Source organism: Geotrypetes seraphini, chromosome 6 (genome assembly GCF_902459505.1).
Source record: "Geotrypetes seraphini chromosome 6, aGeoSer1.1, whole genome shotgun sequence".
NCBI lineage: Eukaryota > Metazoa > Chordata > Amphibia > Gymnophiona > Dermophiidae > Geotrypetes > Geotrypetes seraphini.
The window spans coordinates 42432608-42458767 of NC_047089.1; the positions used below are offsets into that span (position 1 = coordinate 42432608).

A 26160-nucleotide genomic window follows, 5' to 3' on the forward strand; every position below is an offset into this window, starting at 1 on the left:
CTTCAAATTTAGTAGTAGCAGGGGATTTCAATGCTGTTATGGATCCACTGATAGATAAAAGTCCGAGAAGATTTATAAAATCATTAGGCCTTGATAATTTGGTACAATCTTGTGATTTAAAAGATATTTGGCGTATTCTTCATTTTGATGGTCGGGAATTTTCGTTTTGCTCACAGGTTCATAATTCTTTTTCTAGAATAGATTACATTTTTGTTTCTAATCAATTAGTACATCAAGTCACACAGGCTGTCATTGATCCAATTATACTATCTGATCATGCTGGAGTGTGGATTGAAATTAAAATAATAGATCAGAATGGAAATAGACCTATATGGAGATTAAATAATACATTGCTTACAGATACTGATTTTTGTGAAAATCTTTTGGAAAAAATAAAAGATTATTTTCAAATTAATGATACAGAAGAAATTTCAATAGAGACTTTGTGGGATGCTTTTAAAGCATACATTAGAGGACAAATTATTTCTTATTCAGCTTTGCAAATAAAAAAAGAAAAAAAACAATTTACAGAAAAAAGTGGTGAAGTCTCTAGAATCAAAATTAATTGAAAAATGGGATTATTTGACACAACAAGAACTTTTAAAAGCTAAAGGTAAATATAATGAAATTTCTTCAAAAATTATTAGAAAAGATTTATTTGTACAGCAAGCTTTGTATTATGGAAATTCGAATAAGGCAGGAAGAATGCTAGCAAATTATCTTAAAGCAAAAAAAAGAAAAACAAAAATAATTGCTATTCAAAATGAGAATGGTGAAATTTTATCTCAAATTGATCCCATTATAAAACAGTTTTTAAAATTTTATAAAGATTTGTATTCTTCTGAGCCTTATTCGAAAAAGGAAAAGGATGGTTTAGATTTTTTAAAGTTAATAGAGGGACCAAAAATTCCTGAACATATAAAACGAAGTTTAGAAGAACCAATATCCTTAAAAGAGTTAGATACAGCTTTGAAATCCTTAGGGTTGGATCCGCTCCAGGTGGAGATGGTTATACAGTGGAGTTTTATAAATCATTTCAAAACATTATAATGCCCTATTTATTAAAACTATATCAGACACAACTAAATAAAGGTTGTATTACAGGTACTATGGCTGAATCAATAACTATAGTTTTACCTAAGCCAAATAAAGATCCCACTTTGGTTTCAAATTATAGACCTATTTCTTTAATAAATGTGGATGGAAAAATTTTAACTAAGGCATTAGCATTAAGATTGGCTAAAGCTCTCCCTTTCATTATAGATATGCATGACACAGGTTTTGTTGCTCAAAGACATTCATCTCATAATACTAGATTAGCACATCACATGTTATATTTGACAAAATCCATTAATGACCCAGCATTCTCTATTTCATTAGATGCTGAAAAAGCTTTTGATAGAGTGGAATGGTCCTTCATGTTTCAGGCAATGGAATGGTTTGGTATAGGATCCGGTTTTATACAAATAATAAAAGCATTATATAGCTCCCCTGTTGCTAGATTATATATCAATAATAATTTTTCAGAAAGATTTATTCTACAGAGGGGGGTTAGACAAGGATGCCCACTTACTCCTTTGCTTTTTGATATCGTTTTAGAACCCTTGTTATTAGCTATAGAACAGGTAAAGGAGATACAGGGTATTCCGCATTCAGATAGAGAATATAAACTATCAGCATATGCGGATGATATTTTACTTTATTTGAGAAATCCGGAAACAACCATTCCAAATTTGCTTGAATTAATTGAAAAATTTGGAAAATTTTCAGGTTATAAAATAAACTGGAATAAATCAGAAGTGCTTCCACTCAATGTATATTGTACAAAAAGTTTATTTGACTCATTTTCTTTTATTTGGAAAGAAGAAGGATTAAAATACTTAGGAATTTGGATTACAAAAACTGTAGATGAGACTATGAAAATTAATGAAAAAAATTTATTACAAAAAGTGTCAGAAATGTGTGAACAATGGAATCCTTTATGCATATCTTGGTGGGGGAGAATACAAACTGTAAAAATGATGATATTACCAGTAGTTTGTTACCAAATGGGTATGATACCAATTTTTTTTCAGGGGTCTTTTTACAAAAAATTGGATAAGATGTTAACAAAATTTATTTGGCTTGGAAAACCCCCCAGAATTGCTCTAGTATCTTTACAAAGACCAATCGCGGAGGGAGGGGTAAATTTTCCAAATTTTTATAGGTACCATCAAGCCTATATTATGCGTCATGGTATGTATTGGATCCTCCCAGAGCCCATTGAACATATACCAGATTATGGTTAGAATGGAGATTAATGTTTCCTTTACGTCTGAGTCATGTTATCAGTATTCAAATGCCAAGGTTATATAAGGATCACAAAATATTTGTTGATACTTGGAAAACTATAAGATATATAAGTAATCTAACTCCTATCCCAATAACTAAATCAACGACTCAAACAATATGGCTCAATCCAAAGATCAAAGTTGGCGGTTTTAAAATTATCTGGAAACATTGGATGAATGCTGGAATTCGGATTTTAGAGGATGTAATAAATAAAGGTAAACTGCTGGAATTTTCACAATTGCAAAATAAATTCAGTTTGAATAAATCACAATATTTCAGATGGATGCAATTGAAGCAGACCATTCAGGTAGGGTTCCCTGAATGGAAAAATCTTAATAACTATCATAGTATGGAATTCTTATGTTTTCAGATAGATTCCATGGGTCACCAGGCCGCAATGTGGTATAAATTGATATCTGGATTCGTACATAAAAAGAAAAAAAATGGTCTTAGAGATATTTGGAGCATTGAGATTAAGCATCAGATTAATGCATCTCAATGGCCACGACTTTGGTCTTGGAGGTTAAGATGTACATTGTCAGCTTCTATGAGACAAACTTGGTTTTTTATTTTACATAGAGCTTTATGGACCCCTACACGTTTACATAGAATTGATAGCTCTAAGTCTAATAGATGCTGGCATTGTCATCTTGAACCAGGGACATTAGATCATCTTTTATTCTATTGTCCATTCATATTAATATTTTGGAAATCAATTTGGCCTCAAATTAATAGGATGTTAGAAAATCCGGTAGCCTTGACATATGATACGATTTTATTTGGTACTGCAATGAGAACTCGAAGTCAAATTTCATCAAACAACAATAAACTTTTATTTATATTGACTGGAGTAGCAGTACAGCAAATTACACATAATTGGAAAAATTATGTCAGATTGAACTATAATTTTTGGTGGAACTCAGTTTGCTATATATATAAGATGGAGCGTACATTTGCAACACAAAAAGGATATATAGATAAGTTCAAGAGGATTTAGGGACCATTAACAAATTTTTGCAATGAATGATTTTAATTTTTTCCCATAATAAGATAATGGTTAAAGAAGGGAGGGAGGGAAGGGGTAAAGAATTTATTCTCTTTATAATACATTATAAATAATGTATTATAATGAGAGATAATCTTATGTGAAATTAATGTAATAAAGAGAGGAAAAAAGGTTCATAATTAAATAATAATTAATAAAATTATTACAATATATATGTTATATAAATTCATAAGAATAATAATATAGAATATGGTTTATATAAAGTACATTATAGAGAATTCAAGTGTATTGTTAAGACAATTGTATGGAAAATTTATAACACTTGTTGGTATATGAAAAAATTAATAAAAAAAAAAAAAAGAGAGAAGGGAGGGTGGGAGGGGTAAGATTTTTATTCTCTTTGTCATAAATTATAAATACTTTATCATAATACATGTTATTCTTATGTGACAATAACAAAATAAAGGGAGGGAAGAAGATTCATAATTACATAATAATTGATAAAATCATTACAGTTTATATGATATGTAAAATCATAATAAGGATAATATAAGATATGTTTTATATAGAGTACATTATAGAAATATCAAGTGTATTGTTAAAATACTTGTATGAAAATTTATGACACTTGTTGTTATATGAAAAAATCAATAAAAAACTTAAAACAAAAAAAAAAGCTTTCCCAGGACTGACCTAGGCAGAACTTAAGACGCAGGAAGTTAAACCTGTTTTAGTTGCATCTAAGTTCCACAAAGGTGCCCAAACTGACAAGACGACCACTAGAAGGTTTAAGGCATGGCCCTCCCTTATTCCCCCAATGGTCATGACCCCCTTCCCACCACCCAAAGAGGGGAGAAAAAAAACAACAGTATGCTTCCCATCAGCTGAGCCAATTTTAGTGCAGTCTTGCCGGCTCAGCTGATCATGGATTCCCCTGCAAGAATCAATTGAATTGGCAAGGAGAAAAAAAATTTGCCTCTCCATTCCTCACACCCACCGATCCCCTACACCCCCTCCTCCCAACATCCCGGTACCTTCCACTGACAAATCAGCAGGAGGTAAGCCCACTCCCCTCTTGTCTATAGGGCTGCATGCTCAGGATGACAAATCTTCCCCCTCCCAATGCATCTTGGGATGCAGAAGGAGAGGCCTAAGGCCCTGACTGACTCAAAATAGCCAAAAAAGATAGACATACTAAAAAAGAGATGGCTGGCTGTTTTGAAAATGGACATTTTCTCTACTAGATTTCTAGACATTTTTTTCCAAAACATCCAGATTACACTAATGCCCCTAATAGTATTTAAGCTGGGGTTGTCAGGTTGTTTTATATATAGTTGGATATTTCTACAGCATTTTATACTGTTGGCTATTTCTTTGTTACTACTGAGATTAATCAGTTAGTATTTCTGAAAAGGTTTTAAACTGGTTTTCTGATTTTCGTAGTATAAGATATTATTCTCTATTAAAATCAGGTTCTAAATCACCATCCTATCACTCAACATGTGGTGCTCCTCAAGGATCACCATTTTTCTCTTTTGTTATTTAACATATCGCACTCTTTATTTTTATCTTACATCTAGGCAAATAAAAACTTATCTGCACAAAAAATTTTATAATTTTATATCAGTATTCGATAGATCTTAACTTTTTTGGATAATGTGAATATATTAATCTCATTGATAAAGGGGCTCAGAACAGGGGCCCTATACTGTTGGGTGTTTGATAAGCTGTTGTAGATAAGTACTTTATGTAAGGTCCAGGAGATTGTGTCTATAAATCTTGATAATTGTGTGTTTTATTGTTAGCCACTTTGGTTCAAGCAGGTTATAAATGTTCTAAATATATATTTAAAAAAATTAATGTTGCATTATACCACTTATAGACCCATTTCTCAGCTGAAAATTAATTAGGACTTTATCATTAAGCTTCTTAGCTTTAGAATAAAGAATCATATTTATACAGCTGATTAAACAATTAATACAATGGGTAGACACACTTTTTTGGCTTGCAAGCTACTTCTAAAATGACCAAGTCAAAATGATCTACCAACAATAAAATTTTTAAAAACACAAAGCACACTGTATGCAGAGAAAATGTTAATTATAATTTATATTCAGGGGGGTTTTCAAAGAGGTCATGGCAGATGACTTTAAAATAAGCAATGTCATCTCAGTAACAACTATACAAAAATAGACAAATATATCCCCTACCCTTTTACTAAACCACAATAGCGGTTTTTAGCGCAGGGAGCTGCGCTGAATGCTCCGCGCTGCTCCCAACGCTCATAGGCTCCCTGTGCTAGAAACCGCTATTGCAGTTTAGTAAAAGGGGGCCATAGTGTAAAAGATATAAATTCTCAAAACGGACATTTTGATCACTAAATTGAAAATAAAATCATTTTTCCTACCTTTATTGTCTGGTGATTTCATGAGTCTCTGGTTTTACTTTCTTCTGACTGTGCATCCAATATTTCTTTCTTTCTTTCTTCCTCCTGCATGCTTCCTATCCTCCAGACCTCATTCCATTCCCCAACCAACATCTCTCTCTGTCCCTCCATGAGTCTAACTTTTTCTTCCTCTCTCCCTGCCCCCCCCTTTTTTTTCTCTCTCCTCTCCTGCCTCCTTCTTTCTTTCTTTCTCCCTGCCCTCCTTTCTTTGTCTTTCTTTCTCTCTCCCTGCCCCCCCAAGCCACCACCACAGATTTCTCCCTGCTTCCCTGATGCCGTAAAAGCAAGACCCATGCCGGGCCCACAAGCCTTCCCCCCCACCTCCCCCCGGTCAATTCTGATGTCGTAGAGGAAGTTCTGGGCCAGTCCAGCAGCGATTGGCTTTTGCGGCATTGGGGAAGCAGGGAGAACACAAAGGCAACGCCCTTGAGATCTACTGGTCAATCACGATCGACTTTTTGGGCACTCCTGGGGTAGGATATTCGATGCCTAGTGTTTTCATATTGTCAATTGCGCTAGCTTCACATTTAATGCAGAGAGGACACTGAATTTTGTTAAAATTAACAAAATTCAGTGGCCTCTCTCAAAATTATAACCAATTTCAATTTAGGTGTTAACTTCTGCCACAAAGCTTTATATACATAATCCTCAGGTGGTGTGCAAATGAATGGACAAATGTCTGCTGCTTTATTTGTCCTGGCCATAGAGACATTTAAAATCTCAGTCTGAGAAGCAAATACTAGGGGGTGCTGAAAAGTTCTCAGCCCAACCAACTTCCTAAATTCTGAGCATTATTTTGCCACTGTAGCTGAAAAGAGAGCTATTTAATTTTGCAAAGTGAAAATTTGCAGAACGGTAATGCTATGTTTTGACATTGTTTCAGATCATTAATTGAACCATGTCAATGAAAAGTGTGGAACTTTCAAGTGTGGAACTTCAAGCTTCATGAAGTTCCTATTCCTACAGAAGAAAACTTCAAAGGAAATCCATGAATGTATGATGCAAACATTGAATGACAAATACCCATCATACTCCACATTGAAGTGGTGTGCAAACTTTCAGTATGGAGATTGAGATGAAGATTAAGCAAGGTCTGGGAGGCCTCAAATGGTGTCAATTACTGAAATTGTTGACCATATCCATGATCTGATTTAGACACCAGCAAATATTGGCTAAAACAATTGCTGAGACACTACAGATATCCAGGAAAAGTGCTGGGTGTATTATAATACACGAGCAGCTGGGTATGCAGAAGCTGTCAGCCAAGTGGGTGCCCAAATGGTTGAATGCTGATGAGAAATGATGTTGAGTGGACACTTCCAAGTTAATTTTATAGCATTTTCAGCGAGCTGATGCCAATTTTTTCAAACAACTAGTTACTGTTGATGAAACATGGTTATACTACTATGATCCTGAGACAAAACAACAGTCCATGCAATGGTAACATTCATGTTCTCCAAAGCCAAGTAAATTCAAGACCCAAATGTCAACAGAAAATGTAATGGCCACAATGTTTTGGAATCAGGAAGGTAATGTAGTGACTATCTTCCAAGAAGCCAAACAGTTAACGCAGACTACTACTGTAACTTGCTGTGCTGATTAAATGAGACATTGAAAGAAAAATGGAGAAGGAAGCTGCAGAAAGGAGTTCTCTTTTTGCAAGACAATGCACCTGCAGAGGGAAAATGCTTGAAGTACCTGTATGAAAAACCGCTTTGTCTCAGAGCCAACCTATACAACATGAAAGCCGTAAAAGCTGAGTGTTGCATCCACCACAACCAAATACTTTATGAATACTCTGGATGCTGATGCTAGGCTAAAAGGCAGCACCCTGTATTGGAGGTGTGTTCTTATTCGAAAGTGAAGATACTTTCTGTGGGCTGGAAGGATGGGGATATGTGTATAGGTTTCTTTGAGATCTAGAGAGCAAAGTCAGTCCTTCTCCAAAAGTGGATAAAGAGTTCCCAGGGAGACCATCCAGAATTTTTCCTTGACTAAATTGTTGAGAGAATGGAAGTTGAGAATTGGACAAAGACCTCCGGTCTTTTCCAGAATGAGGAAATATTTGGAGTAGAACCCCTGGCCCCTCTACAGAGGAGGTACTGGTTTAAAGGTACTGAGTTGTAATAGGGATGAGAGTTCTTGATGGAGGGAAGTCCCCTTACGTTGGGAGCAGGAGGGGTGTTCAGTCCCTCCTGCTCCTCCAGCCTCCTCTGACGCAATGCGGGCCTTGGGCCCTGCCCCGATACATCATGTGATGTACAGGGAGGGGCTTAAGACCCTGATTGGCTCAGGCATGTCAGGCTCCTCGCTGAACCTAAGGAAGTCCCTGATTGGCCATTGTTTTGGGTTTTAGGATAGTAAAACACGATGCAAAATAGCCAAACAAATGTTAGTGAATCAATCACTTGGCTATTTTGCATGGAGTTTTACTAATTTGCATGGGTTGGATCAGATTGGACAATGGGAAAAAACACACGGTGGGATGTTTAGTGAATCGGGTGGGTAGCAGCGATCGTCGCAAAACCTGTGAAAACAGGTTTAGCGACGATCGCTGACTTTAGTGAATCGAGGCCTAAGACTGGAAGTAGAAAAGAAAGAACCCTCCCCCCCCCCCCACCAATTAGCTTTCTTAAGGATTGCTGCCAACAATGTTAGATCATTGTTTTTAGATCTATTCAGAGTTTGGCCTAGATTCACTAAACTCGCCAATCTGGATCGTTGTTGGGCGATTCAGGGTCGAGTTTTGCTGAGCGACTGATTCACTACAGATTCAGCATGCAGATGAATCTGATCAGACGCATGCCCACAAGCGATCCCATGGATAGCTATAGAGCGATTGAGACGCATGCGCAGATTATTCTTGTTGGTTGTAGATGTCATTCGCGTATGCGCTTCGCACAAGTGAGCTCAAAATAAAGGGGAAGGGGTGGCTGCAGCTGGCCCTACGAGTGGACATTAAAAGGAATGATTTTTGTGCAGCCAGACTATGGAACAGAACATGCTGTTTGTGAAGCCAGATTATGGAATAGAGGGTTAGCGCTGCACTTTTTGCAGAATATATAAAAAGGGAGTTTGTATGCATATGTATAGATATTTCACAGTTTTGCAGTTTTATTTTGATGGTTGGGGTTGTAACCTCGATACTGGGATTTCAGGGTCGGCAGAGAGCAGGAGAGTTGGCAAGGACAGTAAGCGGCTGGTCCTCAGCAGTCGCTTCATTTCAAATCGGCAAACCCAATCGGTATTTCTTCTTCTGCTTGGTGAATCGATGGCTTCCTACTTATGCATGCCATTTTCTCTCATTTGCATGGGCGGATCAGATCAGGTGGGAGATTGATTAGGTAGAAGGTTAATGAATCAGGTCGGGGAATGATCGCAAAAAGTCAGGACACAATTGGTGAGTTTAGTGAATCTAGGCCTTGATCTTTTGGTGAGAAATTCAGGCTGATGGAAGACAAAGCTAAACAGATTCTTTTGACAAATCTCCTGAATGCAACTGACAAGGCTAAATGTTTGTTCATAGATAGCTGTGGGAGCAGTCAACTACAAAATCTGCAAAGGTTTGGTGTAAATTGCCTGACAATACTAAAATGTTATATAAGGAAACAGTTGTATAACAGTGGTATAATCCTAAATTAGTTCATGTTTTGTTCATATGATTTACTCTCTCTCACAATGCTATTCTAGGAATTATTTTTTTCTGTTAGGTTACTGGATACTACAGCCCTGATTCTGCAAAGTGCGTCCTGATTGTAGGCAGCTGTAGGCGTCCTACAGCTGTCTAATCAGCCAATCGGGAGGCACGTTTTCTAAAAAAATGCTCCCCAGGCAGGCCGCCTATATTGAAGGCGCCTTTGGGAGCCTAGGGAGGCCCACAAGCCCATCTAAGCTTGCCTAACGCTAGGCGGTAGCCTTAGGCGAACCTAGGTGGCCCTGCGCATCTCCCTAGCAGAGCGGGAGACGCTTACAATGTAGGCTAGCAAAATGCTGGCCTACATGGTAAGTAGACGAGGCCACTATACTTTATTGCGGCAAGGGATCTCCCTGCCGCGATTAATATAGCGGCCGCAGCTACAGCCACCAGTCTCCCCAACCCCCCTTGACGTTCGCGGCAGGAGGGTGCCCAAACCCTCCTGCCAAAAGAACCCGCCCCCCCCCCCCAAAGATTGTCAGCAAGAAGGTACCCAACCCCTCTGGCTGGACCCCCCCAAAACAAAATGCCCTAACCGCCCTCTCCGGCCCCCAACGGCCTCCCCAAAGATTGCCGGCAGGAGGTGCCCAACCTTTCCTGTCAGACCCCTCAATGCCCCCCCCCGAAGATCGCTGGCAAGAGGGTGCCCAACCCCTCCTGCCGGACCCCCTCCCCCAATGAACCCCCCCCACCATGGAACCCCCCTCAAGCTTACTGCGCCAAGTTGGCCGGATGGGTCTTCGCACTGTCCGGCCAGCAGGCCCGCCTCTGCCCAAATAAGGCGGGCCTGCCTCTCCCCTGCCCAACCCACAGGATCCTAGGGCCTGATTGGCCCAAGCACCTAAGGCCCCTCCCACTATAAACACAAATAATACAGAGCAAGGATCAACAAAACCCCTGTCTCCCCTCCCTTTCACAAATATCCCCTCCACTATTCTGAAAACTGAACAACCAAATTACTACAGAATGCTACACAGAAAAATCAAGCTAACAGAATACTTCAGTCACACATGGCAGGAATAGTGTTAGGGGTGAGCAACTAGAGCAACTGCCCCCTGGTCAGAGAGAGCCCTAAGCCAGCTGGAAGCTAAAGAAGCACATCCTGGGCTTTGCTGTCCCCAGTTATATCTAATACCAGCTCTAGCAGGATACATATTTCAAATCTGGAATATTCTAATCACAAAATATAAAATAAATTTATTTTTTCTACCTCTTGTTGTCTGATAATTTTATTCTTCAAATCACATTGGTATCAGTCTTTGGTTTTGGGTTCCTTCTGTCTTTATCGTGGCATGGCTGGCTCCTGAAGGTAAAATAGTTGCAAGAGGAGCTGGGGAGGAGATGTCGAGTCTGACACAGGCACAATTTTTTTTACCACAGGAGCAAGACTTTTCACCGCTCCCATGGGGCAGTAAAAGGTTTTGTCCCCATTCCCGCGGGGCAGTGAAAGGTCTTGTCCCCATTCCCGCGAGTCGGTGAAAGATCTTGTCCCCATTCCTGCGGTAAACCAGTTGCACATTTCTCCATTTCTGTGGATTTACTGTGGTGGCCACGGTTTACCGCAGTAAACGGTTCCCGTATCATTCTCTAATTCTAACATAGATCTTCACTTTTTCTAAAAACATCCAAAACAGTTTTCTTGCCTATTAGGTTGCTATCGTACATATGACTTACTCCTGATAAGAAATGCTACTGTATATTTTTCAATAAGCAAGTCTAGAATTTCTATATAAACTGGTGACAGCAAGAGACGGTTAAATAAGTATAGGAATCAAACAGATGCTAGATAACTTTATAGCCAGACAAAAAGAGCTCTGGATTCTAACCTGGTCGTAGAGTTTCTCATCAACCAGGAGGTATGTCTTCGCCCAACGCTTTAGAAACCACACAATATCTTTTCCCATTTGTGGGCTCAGAAGATGAGTTAAATCTGCCCTCGTTGCTCGAGATTCAACCTCAGAGGCTCTCAAAACAGCAGATAATAATCTGTGAAAGTAATACTTTAGTCAGCTAAGAATGTGATTTTGAATTCAATTTATGGTTTGAGAATTTTGAAGATATGTTAAAACCAGCTGCATTGATCAAGTGCAAAAAGGTGTTAACAACTCCAGAAACTAACAATAAATGAGGGGAAATCTCTCTCTTGCTATGCCACTTGAATCTATGAATATGTTAGTAGATTGTTTTATGTTACCTCCCAATCAGTGATTAGAGTTGCATAAAAATCTGATTCCAGTTTAGAACTGCATTCCAGAAAACTACAAACCTTACTCTTAGTATCCGAGTTTTTAAATGTGCAAAAGAAACAATGATCATCATACAGGAATGTTTTGTTTCGGAACACTCAAGACTACACAGTAAAATTACTTCCAGGAAAGGTATAAAATTGACACAGCTATGAGGCAGCTTATCTAAACTAAACTAAACTAAACCTTAGGTTTGTATACCGCATCATCTCCACATTCGTAGAGCTCTGCACGGTTTACAGGAGATGGGATAGAAAGGAACTAACAATGAAAGGTTAGAGGTCCAAGTATGAAGGGTTTTTAGAGGGCTTAGAGTGCCAGAGATGGAATAGGTATCAGATTTTTGAGAATAGCCAGGTCTTCAGATGTTTGCGGAAAAGTTGGAGAGAGCTCAGGTTCCGAAGAGGGGAGGAAAGGTTGTTCCAGAGTTCGGTGATTCTGAAGGGGAGGGAGGTCCCTAGTTTTCCTGTATAGGAAATGCCTCTTAATGAAGGGAAGGATAGTTTAAATTTGTGGGTGGATCTGGTGGTATTAGGGTTAGAGGAGTTCCAAGAAAGAGGGATACAGGGAGGGAGGATGCCGTGTAAGATTTTGAAAGCTAGGCAGGCACATTTACTATTACTAGCAGTTTTAAAACTTAAATCGGTGTTTCCTAAGGCCTATACATTGGGAAATACAGTAATGTGGACACATGCAAAGTGATGCACATTTGGCAGATGATGCTTTACCTCAAATTATACAAAAAATGGGTCTTAGATCAACAAACTATTGGCACTGCAACACAGTAATAGTAAATGATGACCAATCACGCCCACCACTCTCTGCAGGCCCCAGTCACCCCTATTTAAATGCTGGTTGTGAAGTCACCACCATGCAACCATATAGGCAGCTAAATCCAGACTGGAACCAATTCCTCAAGCTGTATTCAAAATATGTAAAATCCAATTGCCTATTGGACAACTGTCCACCGCCTATTATGAAATTAGCCCCCATCTCCTTCAAGGCTGAACTCTTTAATTGGGTTTCTTTATGCATGTGTACTGGCAAATTTCCAGCGGAACTTGGTCATATCCTTGTGACTCCTATTATTAAAAATTCTAAGGAGTCTGTTTCCTTGACTGCCAACTATAGACCTATTGCCAACATACCATTTTTTCTTAAACTAATGGAAGGACTGGTTAACATCGATCTCATGAAATATTTAGAGAAGTTCAATATCCTACACGACTCTGTTTGGTTTTTGTACAAATCTTAGTACCGAAACAATTTTAACTTCCATGACTAATCATCTTTTCCATCTGTTTTCCCTGGGAAAAAGCACATTGGTACTGCAGTTCAACCTGAGCAGTGCCTTTGACTTCGTTGATCACAACATTTTGCTTAGATGCCTCAATTCCATTGGCATTTCTGGACAGGTACTGGTTTATGGATTTCTTAACAAAACGTATCTACCAGGTTTACAGGGAAGGAACTTTCTCCCAGGCTTGGTGTAATCCCTGTGGAGTTCCACAGGGCTCAATGTCTATATGGTATCATTGGGGAAATATGTGAAATCATAGAAAGGTAGAACAATGGACTACGCAATTTAAATTAAAACTGAATTCAGATAAAACTAAGTTATTTTTGGCAAGTCCTAATAACAAGATCACAAATACCTCTGAGATTAAATGGGTCAGATCACCCAATTAATTCTACCATCAAAATCCTGAGTGTCATCTTGGACCGAAGCTTGACTTTTGAAGATCACACTAACTCTGAGGTTAAAAAAAAATGTTTTTTCACTTTATGGAAACTTCATACTATTAAACACTATTTTGATTTCTTCTGTTTTCGACTGCTGGTTCAATCTTTGATCTTAAGTATCTTAGACTATTGCAATATTATATATTTGGGATCTTTTAAGAAAACCATCAAACGACTGAAAATTGTTCAGAATGTGGCAGTCAGTCTCATCTACGGTCTCAAGAAATCGGATCATGTAAGCTTGTATTACAAAAATCTACACTGGCTGCCCATGGAAGAAGGGTTATTTTTAAGTTTGCTTGCCTTTGCTTCAAAACCATAACAAGTTCATCCCCAATCTATCTATCTCATCATTTTGAATTTCCTGGCACAACTTGTACACATGGTGCCTATTTGTTTGCTTTTCCATTCTTAAAGGCTGTATCTACAAGAGATTCCTTGATAGAACATTATCATTCTAAGCAGGCAAATGGAATAAATGTTTAACCAACTTTATCTCAAACGCTCTTTCAGGAAGTCAATCAAAACTTATCTCTTTGATAAATTTTTCTGACTTTGTTTCTGCCTTGATGTACTTCTAAAGCACTTCCAGGAAAAATTTGATTAATCTTACCATGCTAATGTAATTTTGAAAGTTTTTTTGTAATATTGCTGTCCGTATACAGTCTCTTCCTCTGTAAACCGCTCTGAATGGCTTGTGGTATTGCGGTATATAAAAATAAAGCTATTATTATTAGATGGTTATAACCAAGACTCCAAGTATTGTTGACAGTATTCAACATACCAGTCAAGATGCCTTCCCCTCCCCCCAAGCTGCAAACATTCCCTCTTACAGTATGTGAAAATAAAATAATCTAACACTGGAGGTGTTGAAACATCACCTGTCTCTTGCCATTTGAAGGACACAGACCATAGAACTCTGTCCGACACCGGCCTCAGTTCTCCCAAGCCGGATTTGGCTAATCTTTCAGTCTCTTGCAATCTGCAGAACACAGAAGTCTGTCCAGCATCAGCTTCAGTTCCTACTACTCTTGCCTAGGATAACACCTCAACAGCCATGTTATGTTTCTATTCTCTTTCTATTTAGGCATCTCCTGTGTCTGTACCATGCATTTTTTAAATTTGTTCACTGTTTTTGATTCTACCATCTCTCTTGGAAGTACATTCCAGGCATCCATCACTCTCTCTGTGAAAAAGTATTTCTAATATTACTCTTAAAGTTTTCCTCCTTGCAACCTCCACTCATGACCTCTATTTCTACTGCTCTTATGTCTTTGAAAGAGGTTTGTTTAAATATTATTACTTTTCAAGTACTTAAATGTCTGGATCATATCATCTCACTCTCTCTTTATTTCCAGCATTTACTGTACATATCCAGGTCCTCCAGACTCTTCTCATAGAGCAGTGTTCTTCAACCTTTTTACACCCGTGGACCGGCAGAAAAAAAATAATTATTTTGTGGACCAGCAAACTACTAGGACTAAAATTTAAAAACCCCGTTTCCGCCCCCATCTCCGCGAGCTCGGTCCCCACAAATCATCTGATCCCATCCACACAAGCCTCAGTTATGATTTTATATTGAATGTATTTTATTAAAGTATAAAAAGAAACAATATTCTGTAGAATTGTCATTTTATAAATACAAATAATTCAGAGCAAGGATCAACAAAACCCTGTCTCCCCTCCCCTTCACCTATATCCCCTCTACTATCAAGAAAACTGAACAAGCCAAATTATTACAGAATGCTACACAGAAATATCATGCTAACAGAATACTGAAGTCACACATGACAGGAATAGTTTTAGGGGAGTGCAACTAGGGCAACTGCCCCCTGGTCAGAGAGCGCCCTAAGCCAGCTGGAAGCTAAAGCACTGCCTGGGTTTTGCAGTCCACAGTTATGTCTAACACCAGCTCTAGCAGGATATATATTTCAAATCTGATATATTCTAATCACAAAATAGAAATAAAATTATTTTTTTCTACCTTTTGTCGTCTCTGGTTTCTGCTTTCAATCTTCTTTTCACTCTCTTCCTTCCAGCGTCTGGCTCTTCCATCCACTGTCTGTCCTCTTCCCCTTCCATATGGTATCTGTCTTCTTTCTATGCCCCTCTCCCCTTTCCATCCAGCTTGTGCCCCCTCTCTCCTTTTTACATGATTCATTCCAGCTTCACTGCTCTCTTCATTTTTATCTCTCCTACACCAGATCTATCATCGTTGTCCCTCTCTGCTTATTTTTCTGCTGACCCCTTCCTATCATCAATCTCTCTACTTTCTCATGCCTGTGTCTCCCCTTCCCCTCCTCTAATCTCTCTGCCAGCTGTTTCCTTCCTTTTTTCATTCTCCCTTCCCTCCTCCTCCTGTCCAGCAGTAACTCTCTTCCCTTCCTCCCCTCCCAGCATCTCTCCTTCTCCCTCTCCAGTAGCAGCTGTCCCTTTTTTTTCCTTGCCCAGCAGCTTCCCAGATTCCTTTCCCTCCTCCCCTCCCAGAAGCATCTCTCCTTCTCCCTCTCCAGTAGCAGCTGTCCCTTTTTTTCCTTGCCCAGCAGCTTCCCAGATTCCTTTCCCTCCTCCCCTCCCAGAAGCATCTCTCCTTCTCCCTCTCCAGTAGCAGCTGTCCCTTTTTTTCCTTGCCCAGCAGCTTCCCAGATTCCTTTTCCTCCTCCCCTCCCAGAAGCATCTCTCCTTCTCCCTCTCCAGTAGCAGCTGACCCTTTTTTTCCCTTGCCCAGCAGCTTCTGATAGTGGCTTTCTCCCCTGCCAGCAGCTCTTCTTACTTCCCAGCGCAGCGATTCACGAAGGCAGCCTCGGGTCCTTTGTTGGGTCGCGCCTCTGAGGAAAGAGGAAGTTGCATCATCAGAGGCAGCTGCGACTCAGCAAAAGCCCCGAGGCTGCCTTCGTGAATCGCTGCGCTGGGAAGTAAAGGAGAGCTGCAGAGAGGGGAGAAAGCCACTGTCGGAGGCTCCCCAAGATCTCTCCGGCCCAGTGCACGCTTTGGATGTTGATCTTGCCGGCCCTGCGCGAACCGGCAGGAAGTTGAAGTGAGTTAATCTTGCTGGCCCTTTGCGGACCGGCAAAAATTTCCTGCGGACCGGCGGTTGAAGAACTGTGTCTTAGAGCACAAACCCTGCACTATTTCTGCTGCCTTCCTTTGTACCACTTTTTATATCCTTGTAGAGATAAAGGCTCTAAAACAGGACATAGTACTCCAAGTGGGGCTTCACCGATGACTTGTACAGGGGCATCAACATCTCCTTCTGCTAGTTATGCCTCTCTCTATGCAGACTAACATTCTTTGGGCAACAGCCATCGCCTTATCAGTGTCTGATGATCTCAAGGCAGTGAAAATCATCCCAAGGTCTCTCTCCTAATCCACGCATGCAAGTCTTTCACCTCCAAGCACATATTGCTCTTTTGGATTTCTACACCCCAAGTGTATTATTTTGTACTACTTCACAATGAGTTTTAACTGCAACAGTGATAGTTACCTTTCTCCATATCTGGTAGATTTTCTATGTAATCCAAAATACAGAAATTAATGTAACAATAGAAACAGACACATGATGGCAGACAACGGTCAAATGGCCCATCCATTCTGCCCATCTGCAGCATCCACTATCTCCTCTCCCTAAGAGATCCCATGTGCCTGTCCCACATGTTCTTGAATTTAGACACAATCTTTGTCTCTACCATCTCTACCAGGAGACTATTCCATGCATCTATCACCCTTTCTGTAAAAAAAAAAAAAAAAAAAAGAAAAGTATTTCCTTAGTTTACTCCTGAACCTATCACCTCTTAACTTCATCTCATGCCCTCTCATACCGGACCTCCCTTTCAAATGAAAAACTCGCCTCGTGCACATCTATGTTATGTAGGTATTTAAACATCTCTATCATATCTCCCCTCTCCCGCCTTTCCTTCAAAGTATACAGATTGAGATCTTTAAGTCTGTTCCCATACGCCTTATGACGAAGATCACAGACCATTTTAGTAGCCTTACTCTGGATCGACTCCATCCTGTTTATATCTTTTCAAAGGTGAAGTCTCCAGAATCGTATACAATATTCTAAATGAGGTCTCACCAGAATTTTATACAGAGGCATCAATACCTCTTTTTTTCTACTGGTCACTTTCCCTATACAACCTAGTATCCTTCTAGCTTTTGCCATCATCTTTTTAACCTATTTGGCCACCTTAAGATCATCACATACTATCACACACACTCCTCTTTCATGCACAAAGTTCTTCACCCCCTAAACTGTACCGTTCCCTCGGGTTTTTGCAGCCCAAATGCATGACTTTGTATTTTTTAGCTACCAAATTTCAGACCATTCTTCAAGCTTTGCTATGTCCTTCTTCATATTATTCACACCATTAGGGGTATCTACTCTATTGCAGATTTTTATATTTGAATTTCTACAGATTCCTTGGTATTATTATTTGGACTCCTTTGATAAGGTTTTACCTTTAAGGGGTAAGAAAAATTCTTTATTTGGAAATCACTTGTTATTTGGAGCTAGTAGAAATGCACATAAGCTTTCAAAATACTCCTGGCAAGACTTCCCTCTAACAATGGTCCAAATATGTATGCTATGTGTATAGCTAACCTCCAAAATACTTCTGGCAAACCTTCTTTCTAACAATGGTTCAAAAATGTTTGGCATGTGTATACAATGGAAACTATTACCTGTTTAGCCAGAGTTAGCAACCCTGAGGTGAATGTGATATGGAAACTTTATACTGACAAGGTAAACAAGTGATTTATCTTTGGTGGAAAGTGTGCTGTGCAGAACTCACATATATTTAAGAGGTTCAATTCTTTGGAATAACAAATTGATCCTTTGTTCCTTTAATTTTTTCTTGTAGCTAAAAAGTACTAATTGAGAAAAACTGATCATGTTTATATCTGATGTCCTTATTTCTAAATATATATTTACCATCTAAAACAATTATATATCTGTCTGGAAGTGTTCAATTGCGGCTATAGACATCCAGGTTTGTAGAAGACATCACGATTTAAGGAAGTTCTTTAGATCCTGGAATGTTTTAAATCCTTCTTGTTTGCTTCTCTATTTTATGCATATATTGCAGTTAAGAAGAACACCCTGTTATATTGAACAGTTGCCTTGATGCAACATATTGGGTTTTGTGTGATTAATATATGTTTTAATAAAGGTCTTTACCTAAGAGCTCTCATTTTTAGTATGAATCCTTTGTTTTGGTTTAATTTGCTTAATTTTTTTCCCTATCAAAATACCTAAATGGCAAGAAAAGAATTAAAATGTAAAAGTCATCTAAGCTCTTTGGTCTGACTTTCCCACAGTTTTACTGTTCCTTTTATGATTTTTTACTTCTAAGTGCAATAGGAATTTTTTAAAAAATCCTAACTGATGTCATTGTCATACAGATTATTTTATTGATTTTAGAGACATTTGGGGGAGATTTTATAAATAGGGCACCTCCATTTAGGTGCCCCAATGCAGTGCCCATTCTATAACAGCACCCATAGCACCAATTTTGTGTTTGTCTTGTCGAAGCATGTTTAGTATTTTTAATATGTATGCATGTAATTTTGTAAACCACATCGTTTTTATGCATTATATAAATTTTTGAAATAAATAAAATACTAGCATAAATTTAGGCACACCTATACAGTTTTAAGTGTGATTATTTACAACAAGTTTTGGTTGGCGTTAATGAGTGCATTTAACAGCACCTTGCAATGTGTTTAATGTATAGCATAAGTTGCATGCTTAAGTTAGAGATGGCCATGCCCCTCCTATAACCCCTAAAGAAGACCTGTTTGGGTTGAAACGTCCTAACACAGAGATGGTGTCGGGAGTGTTTTGATTGTCAACGTTGATGGTGGCAGGATCCACCATAAATTTGAGATAAGTGGTGCCTTTCAATAAGAATTAGACAAAGATTTGTCTTACATGCTTTATATCATTTGTCTCGCATGTTTTATAATAATTTTGACGACTTTTATAGTTACTGTTCTATGGGCAATTAATTTAAGGGTTATAAATAAAATAAGGTAAAAAAATGTGTAGGAGGTGGTGGGCAAAGATGATTATAAAATATATACAAGACAGGAACTTGAAATAATATATATACATCATAAGAGGTTCTGAAGATTGATGTCTGTATAAGATGATATGCCCACCACAGTTCAAAATCGCTCAGGGAGACAAAAAGCACAGTTACTTACCGTAACAGGTGTTATCCAGGGACAGCAGGCAGATATTCTTGACTGATGGGTGACGGCACCGACGGAGCCCCGGTACGGACAATTTTAGAGTGATTGCACTCTAAGAACTTGGAAAGTTCTGGTAGGCCGCACCGCGCACGCGCGAGTGCCTTCCCGCCCGACAGAGGCGCGCGGTCCCCAGTTATGATAAGCCAGCTAAGAAGCCAACCCGGGGAGGTGGGAGGGACGCAAGAATATCTGCCTGCTGTCCCTGGATAACACCTGTTACGGTAAGTAACTGTGCTTTATCCCAGGACAAGCAGGCAGCTATTCTTGACTGATGGGTGACCTCCAAGCTAACAAAAAGAGGGATGGAGGGAAGGTTGGCCATTAGGAAAACAAATTTTGCAAAACAGATTGGCCGAAGTGTCCATCCCGTCTGGAAAATGTGTCCAGACAATAATGAGATGTAAAAGTATGAACTGAGGACCAAGTGGCAGCTTTGCAGATTTCCTCAATGGGCGTGGACCGGAGGAAAGCTACAGATGCTGCCATAGCTCGGACTTTATGGGCTGTGACAGAACCTTCCAGTGGCAGTCCGGTCTGAGCATAACAGAATGAAATGCACGCTGCCAGCCAATTAGACAACGTACGTTTAGAAACAGGACGTCCCAATTTATTTGGATCAAAGGACAGAAAGAGTTGAGGGAACGATCTGTGAGGCTTAGTACGGTCTAAATAGTAAGCCAGAGCCCTCTTACAGTCCAAAGTATGTAAAGCCTGTTCACCAGAATGAGAGTGAGGTTTTGGAAAAAGGACAGGCAGAACAATGGATTGGTTGAGATGGAATTCAGAGACAACCTTCGGGAGAAACTTTGGATGAGTACGCAGAACCACCTTGTCATGATGAAAGACCGTAAAAGGTGGATCCGACACTAGTGCATGGAGCTCACTGACCCTCCTGGCAGAGGTAAGAGCAATAAGAAAAAGCACCTTCCAAGTGAGAAACTTGAAAGAAGCAGTAGCCAAGGGTTCAAATGGAGGCTTCATTAAAGCGGAAAGAACTACATTAAGATCCCAGATAACAGGAGGGGCTTTAAGAGGTGGTTTCACATTAAAAAGACCCCGCATGAACCTGGACACTAAGGGATGAGCTGAGAGGAGTTTTCCATGGATTGGCTCATGAAAAGCTGCTATAGCACTAAGATGGACTCTGATTGAAGTGGACTTGAGGCCAGAGTTTGACAAAGAAAGGAGATAATCCAACAATGTCTCCACTGCAAGGGAAGTGGGATCATAATGATGAAGAAGACACCATGAAGAAAACCGTGTCCACTTCTGATGGTAACATTGAAGAGTGGCCGGTTTCCTGGAGGCATCCAGAATTGAACGAACAGGCTGAGACAAGAGAGTATCATGAGAAGTCAGCCCGAGAGATACCAAGCTGTCAGGTGCAGAGACTGTAGGTTGGGGTGTAGAAGAGTTTCCTGATGCTGAGTAAGCAGAGAAGGATACAGAGGCAGAAGAAAAGGTTCCCTGGAACTGAGTTGAAGTAGAAGGGAGAACCAATGTTGCCTGGGCCACCTCGGAGCAATCAGAATCATGGTTGCTTGATCCCTCTTGAGCTTGAACAAGGTTCTCAACATGAGAGGCAGAGGAGGGAAAGCGTACAGGAACAGATTGGACCAATCGAGGAGAAAAGCATCCGCTGCCAGACGGTGAGGTGAGTAGAGTCTGGAGCAGAATAGGGGCAGCTGATGATTGTGAGGAGCTGCAAAGAGGTCTATCTGAGGGGTGCCCCATTGAGCGAAGATGGATTGTAGAGTTACAGGATCGATTGTCCATTCGTGAGGTTGGAGAACTCTGCTGAGCTTGTCCGCTAAGGAATTCTCCTCCCCCTGAATGTAAATAGCTTTCAGGAATAGATGGTGATTTATGGCCCAAGTCCAGATCTTTTGGGCTTCCTGGCATAAGAGGCGGGAGCCCGTCCCACCCTGTTTGTTGATGTAGTACATCGCAACTTGATTGTCTGTGCATAACAGGACAACTTGAGGAAAGAGAAGATGCTGGAAGGCCTTGAGGGCATAAAACATCGCTCTGAGTTCCAGGAAATTGATGTGACGCTTCTTTTCCTGGGCAGTCCAAAGACCTTGAGTTTGGAACTCGTTCAGATGAGCTCCCCATGCATAAGGGGAGGCATCGGTGGTGATGACTAGTTGATGAGGAGGTTGATGGAACAGAAGACCTCTGGACAGATTTGAGGATACCAACCACCATTGTAGAGACTGACGAAGAGATGATGTCACAGATATGTGACGTGAGCAAGGATCCGTCGCTTGGGACCACTGGGTAGCTAGTGTCCATTGAGGAGTGCGCAGGTGAAGACGTGCAAGAGGCGTGACATGAACTGTAGAGGCCATGTGACCCAAGAGAACCATCATTTGCTTTGCTGTGATGGAACGCTGTGGAAGCACCTGCTGACATAGAGAGTGAAGCGTTTGAAGACGATTGGACGGCAGGAACGCTCTCATGAGGATTGTGTCTAAGACAGCTCCTATGAATTGAAGTCTCTGAGAGGGGATGAGATGAGATTTGGGTAGATTGATCTCGAACCCCAGAAGTTGAAGAAACCTGATGGTTTGGTTGGTGGCCAGAAGAACAGTCTGAGATGAATTGGCCTTTATCAACCAATCGTCCAGGTAAGGAAAGACCTGAAGGTGGTGAGAACGCAGGAAGGCCGCCACCACAATCAGACATTTGGTGAATACTCTCGGAGAGGAGGCAAGACCGAAGGGTAGCACCTTGTATTGGTAATGACAACGATTGATCATGAAGCGTAGGTATTGTCTGGAGGCCAGATTGACCGGTATATGAGTGTATGCTTCTTTGAGATCGAGAGAACATAGCCAGTCGCCTTGATTTAGAAGAGGATAAAGAGTGGCTAGAGAGAGCATTTTGAACTTTTCTTTGACCAAACATTTGTTGAGATCGCGAAGATCTAGAATGGGTCTGAGATCTCCTGTTTTTTTGGGGACTAAAAAGTAACGGGAGTAGAATCCCTGTCCCTTTTGATCTAGAGGAACCTCCTCTATGGCGTTCAAAAGGAGAAGGGATTGAACCTCCTGGAGAAGAAGGAAAGACTGAGTGTGCGAAGCAGACTCTTTTGGTTGACTTGGAGGAGGTAGAGTCTGAAAGTTGAGAGAGTAGCCGTGGTGGATGATGTTCAGAACCCACTGATCTGACGTGATAAGTTCCCAACGGCTTATGAAATAAGAAAGGCGTCCTCCTATAGGCTGTGGAAGTTGAGTAGGAGGGAGAAGACTGGCTATGTTCTGGAGAACCAAGTCAAAAGGGTTGGGTAGACTTTTGTGCAGGAGTAGCTTTTACCTGCTGTTGTTGCTGAGGTTGTCTAGCAGCTGGACGCTGTTGCCTCTGACGCCTAGGTTGTTGTGCAGTTTGAGGCAGAGGACGAGCCACAAATCTACGTTGGTAGGTTGATTGTGGACGAAAGGGCCTGGTTGGTGGAGGCTTCTTAGGTTTAAGAAGCGTGTCCCATCTGGTCTCATGAGCCGATAATTTCTGGGTAGTGGAGTCCATGGAATCTCCAAACAGCTCATCCCCTAAGCAAGGTGTATTGGCTAGCCTATCCTGGTGATTAACGTCCAATTCTGAAACACGAAGCCAGGCTAGCCTTCGCATGGCCACTGACATGGCAGTGGCTCTGGAGGTCAGCTCGAAAGTATCATAGATAGATCTTACCATGAATTTTCGAAGCTGTAAAAGAGATGAACAAGTGTGGTGAAAAGCAGACTTTTTTCTATCAGGAAGATATTTCTCAAAAGCAGTGAGATTTTGTATTAGGTGCTTAAGATAAAAAGAGAAATGGAATGCATAATTTCCTGATCGATTTGCTAACATAGCATTTTGGTATAGCCTTTTACCAAACTTGTCCATAGATTTGCCCTCTCTGCCAGGAGGGACTGAGGCATATACACTAGCCCCTTTGGACTTTTTTAAAGTGGATTCAACCAAAAGGGACTCATGAGGTAATTGGGGCTTGTCAAACCCAGGAATAGGAATGACTTTATACAAGGAATCCAACTTTCTAGGAGCTCCAGGGATAGTTAAAGGAGATTCCAGATTCTTATAAAACGTCTCTCTCAAAATATCATGGAGAGGTAGTTTAAGGTATTCCTTTGGAGGCTGGTCAAAGTCCAAGGCATCAAGGAAAGCCTTGGATTTCTTTGACTCAGCCTCCAAAGGAATGGAGAGAGCATCACACATTTCCTTCAAAAATGAAGAAAAGGAAGACACTTCTGGTTTAGAGGAGGCTCCTAAAACAGACGGGTCCTCATCACCAGAAGAGCATTCTCCCTCCGAAAGAAGAGGATCCTCCGAGTCACCCCATAAGTCAGGGTCTCGAACCTGAAAACTCCGGTCTCGAGACTCTGGAGTGGAAGGCTCTAAATGCCGGGACTTGTGAAGAGACTTCCCCGACCTGCCTGATTCGGTACCGGGAGATGCTACAGTACGCACCGGAGCCGAAGTTTGTACAGCTTGATGGTGAGCTCTCGGCTCCGGCGCCAGAATCGGCATGGAGACCGAGGAAACCGACTGTACCGGTACCGATAGAGTGGACGTCGATAAAATAGGACGGTCCACTATCGGTACCGGTGGCTCAGACCGGACTGGTACCGGTAAATTCGATGCCAGGGCTGGAGGTAGGAGGTGCTGCAGCTGTTCTTTAAGTTGTGCCTTCAGAACAGCAGCTATACGCTCCTCAAGGGAAGGCACCGGTACCGTCTTTTTCTTTAATGGTACCTGCGGTGCCGCTCTACGCTCCGAGGATGAGGACCCCGATGTCGAGGGGCTCACCTCTATTGGAGCGGAGCGCTTCCGTGGGCGCCTCGAGGTCGGCAGAATTGGACTCGCTGCCATCGAGACCGGAGGACGCTCCAGCGGGGAAGGCTTCTTAGCCGGCTTACCTGGAGTCGACACCGCCGTGGTATCGCGTGGTGTCGATGATGTGGGTGCCGACTGCGCCGGTGCCGATGTCGGTGCCGGTGTAGAATCAGACATCTCGGCACCAAACAATAATTTTTGTTGAATCTCTCGATTTTTAAGAGTTCTCTTTTTTAAAGTTGCACAGCGGGTGCAGGTTGACGCTCGATGGTCGGGACCAAGACACTGGAGACACCAATTATGAGGATCAGTCAGTGAAATTGGTCGTGCACACCGCTGGCACTTTTTGAAGCCGGGTTGTGGGGGCATGAATGTAAAAACGGCTTCAGCCAAATCGAAGGCCGAGGCCTCGATGGTGGCTAAAGGCCCCGCCGGGGCAAGGCCGAAAAACAGGCAAAAAAAAAACAAAGTTTTTTTTTGTTTTTTTTTTAAGAAAGAAAATAAAGAAAAAAGGGAAGGAAATAAGATTCCTCAAAAAGTTTACGCGAGCGGGAAGTTCACAAAAAAATCCTCTCACAACAGCCGTTGAGAGAGACGCGTCTTCTTAGCTCCGCGGAAACTAAGAAACTGGGGACCGCGCGCCTCTGTCGGGCGGGAAGGCACTCGCGCGTGCGCGGTGCGGCCTACCAGAACTTTCCAAGTTCTTAGAGTGCAATCACTCTAAAATTGTCCGTACCGGGGCTCCGTCACCCATCAGTCAAGAATAGCTGCCTGCTTGTCCTGGGATAAAAATAAAAATTAATAAACATATGAAGAAAATCTTTCATTGAAAATAAATAATATTTATATTGTCATTACAATATTTAAATTATAAAATTGGTATCGTAATGGTTTATCTTACATCATCTGGATAGCCCCCCTTTTTTTACTCTTCCTCCTATAACCCCCTTGCATTTATGCACACTGTCACAGAACAGCTTGTAACGACATGCACCAGTTTAGAATAGCCTTTGGCATTATGTCTTTCAATAAAATTCTAAGTTCCCTAAAATCTTTCTTTTAACAGCATTGTTTATCAGATCTTTCCATTCCTCCTATTTTTAAAGCAGTCATTAGAAGCAGTCTGGAGTTTACATTTAGTGTCAACTTGGTGATTAATTTTCATCTCAAAATTTACTATGCTGGATTTATATATGGGAAGAAGAAGGCAAAAGTTCTGAAGTTTAAATGTGATGATGTAGGGGAGAGGAATTTAGATTTCTTAGGAACTAGGCAACCTTCTGGGAAAGAGGAAGCCTAGAATGAAAGATGGATTCCAAGTGTCTATACTAGAGAATGAAATGAGGACAAATTTTTCCCCATTGCCACAAAACTCAATTTCCCCGTCCCCACGAGTTTTGTCGCTGTCCTTGTCCCATTCTTGTAAGCTCTGCCTTAACCACACAAGCCTCGAACACTTATGATTTTAAAGTGTTTGAGGCATGTGCAGAAGAGGACAGAGAATGTAGGAATGGGGCAGGGACAGGAAAGGAACTCTCCGGGATGGGAAAATGAGTTCCCACAGGGATGGGGAAAAATTTGTCCCCGTTGCATTCTCTAGCTAAGA

The 26160-nt window shown here is 40.9% G+C and overlaps 1 protein-coding gene across 1 annotated transcript in view; it reads right to left on the reverse strand.

Moving 5' to 3' along the window:
- XPO4 (exportin 4) overlaps positions 1-26160 on the reverse strand; it is a 237878-nt gene that overhangs the window by 75705 nt on the left and 136013 nt on the right. The window contains exon 14 of the mRNA XM_033949810.1: positions 11304-11463. Coding sequence (XP_033805701.1) covers positions 11304-11463 — 160 coding nt within the window. The remainder of the gene's footprint in view (positions 1-11303; positions 11464-26160) is intronic.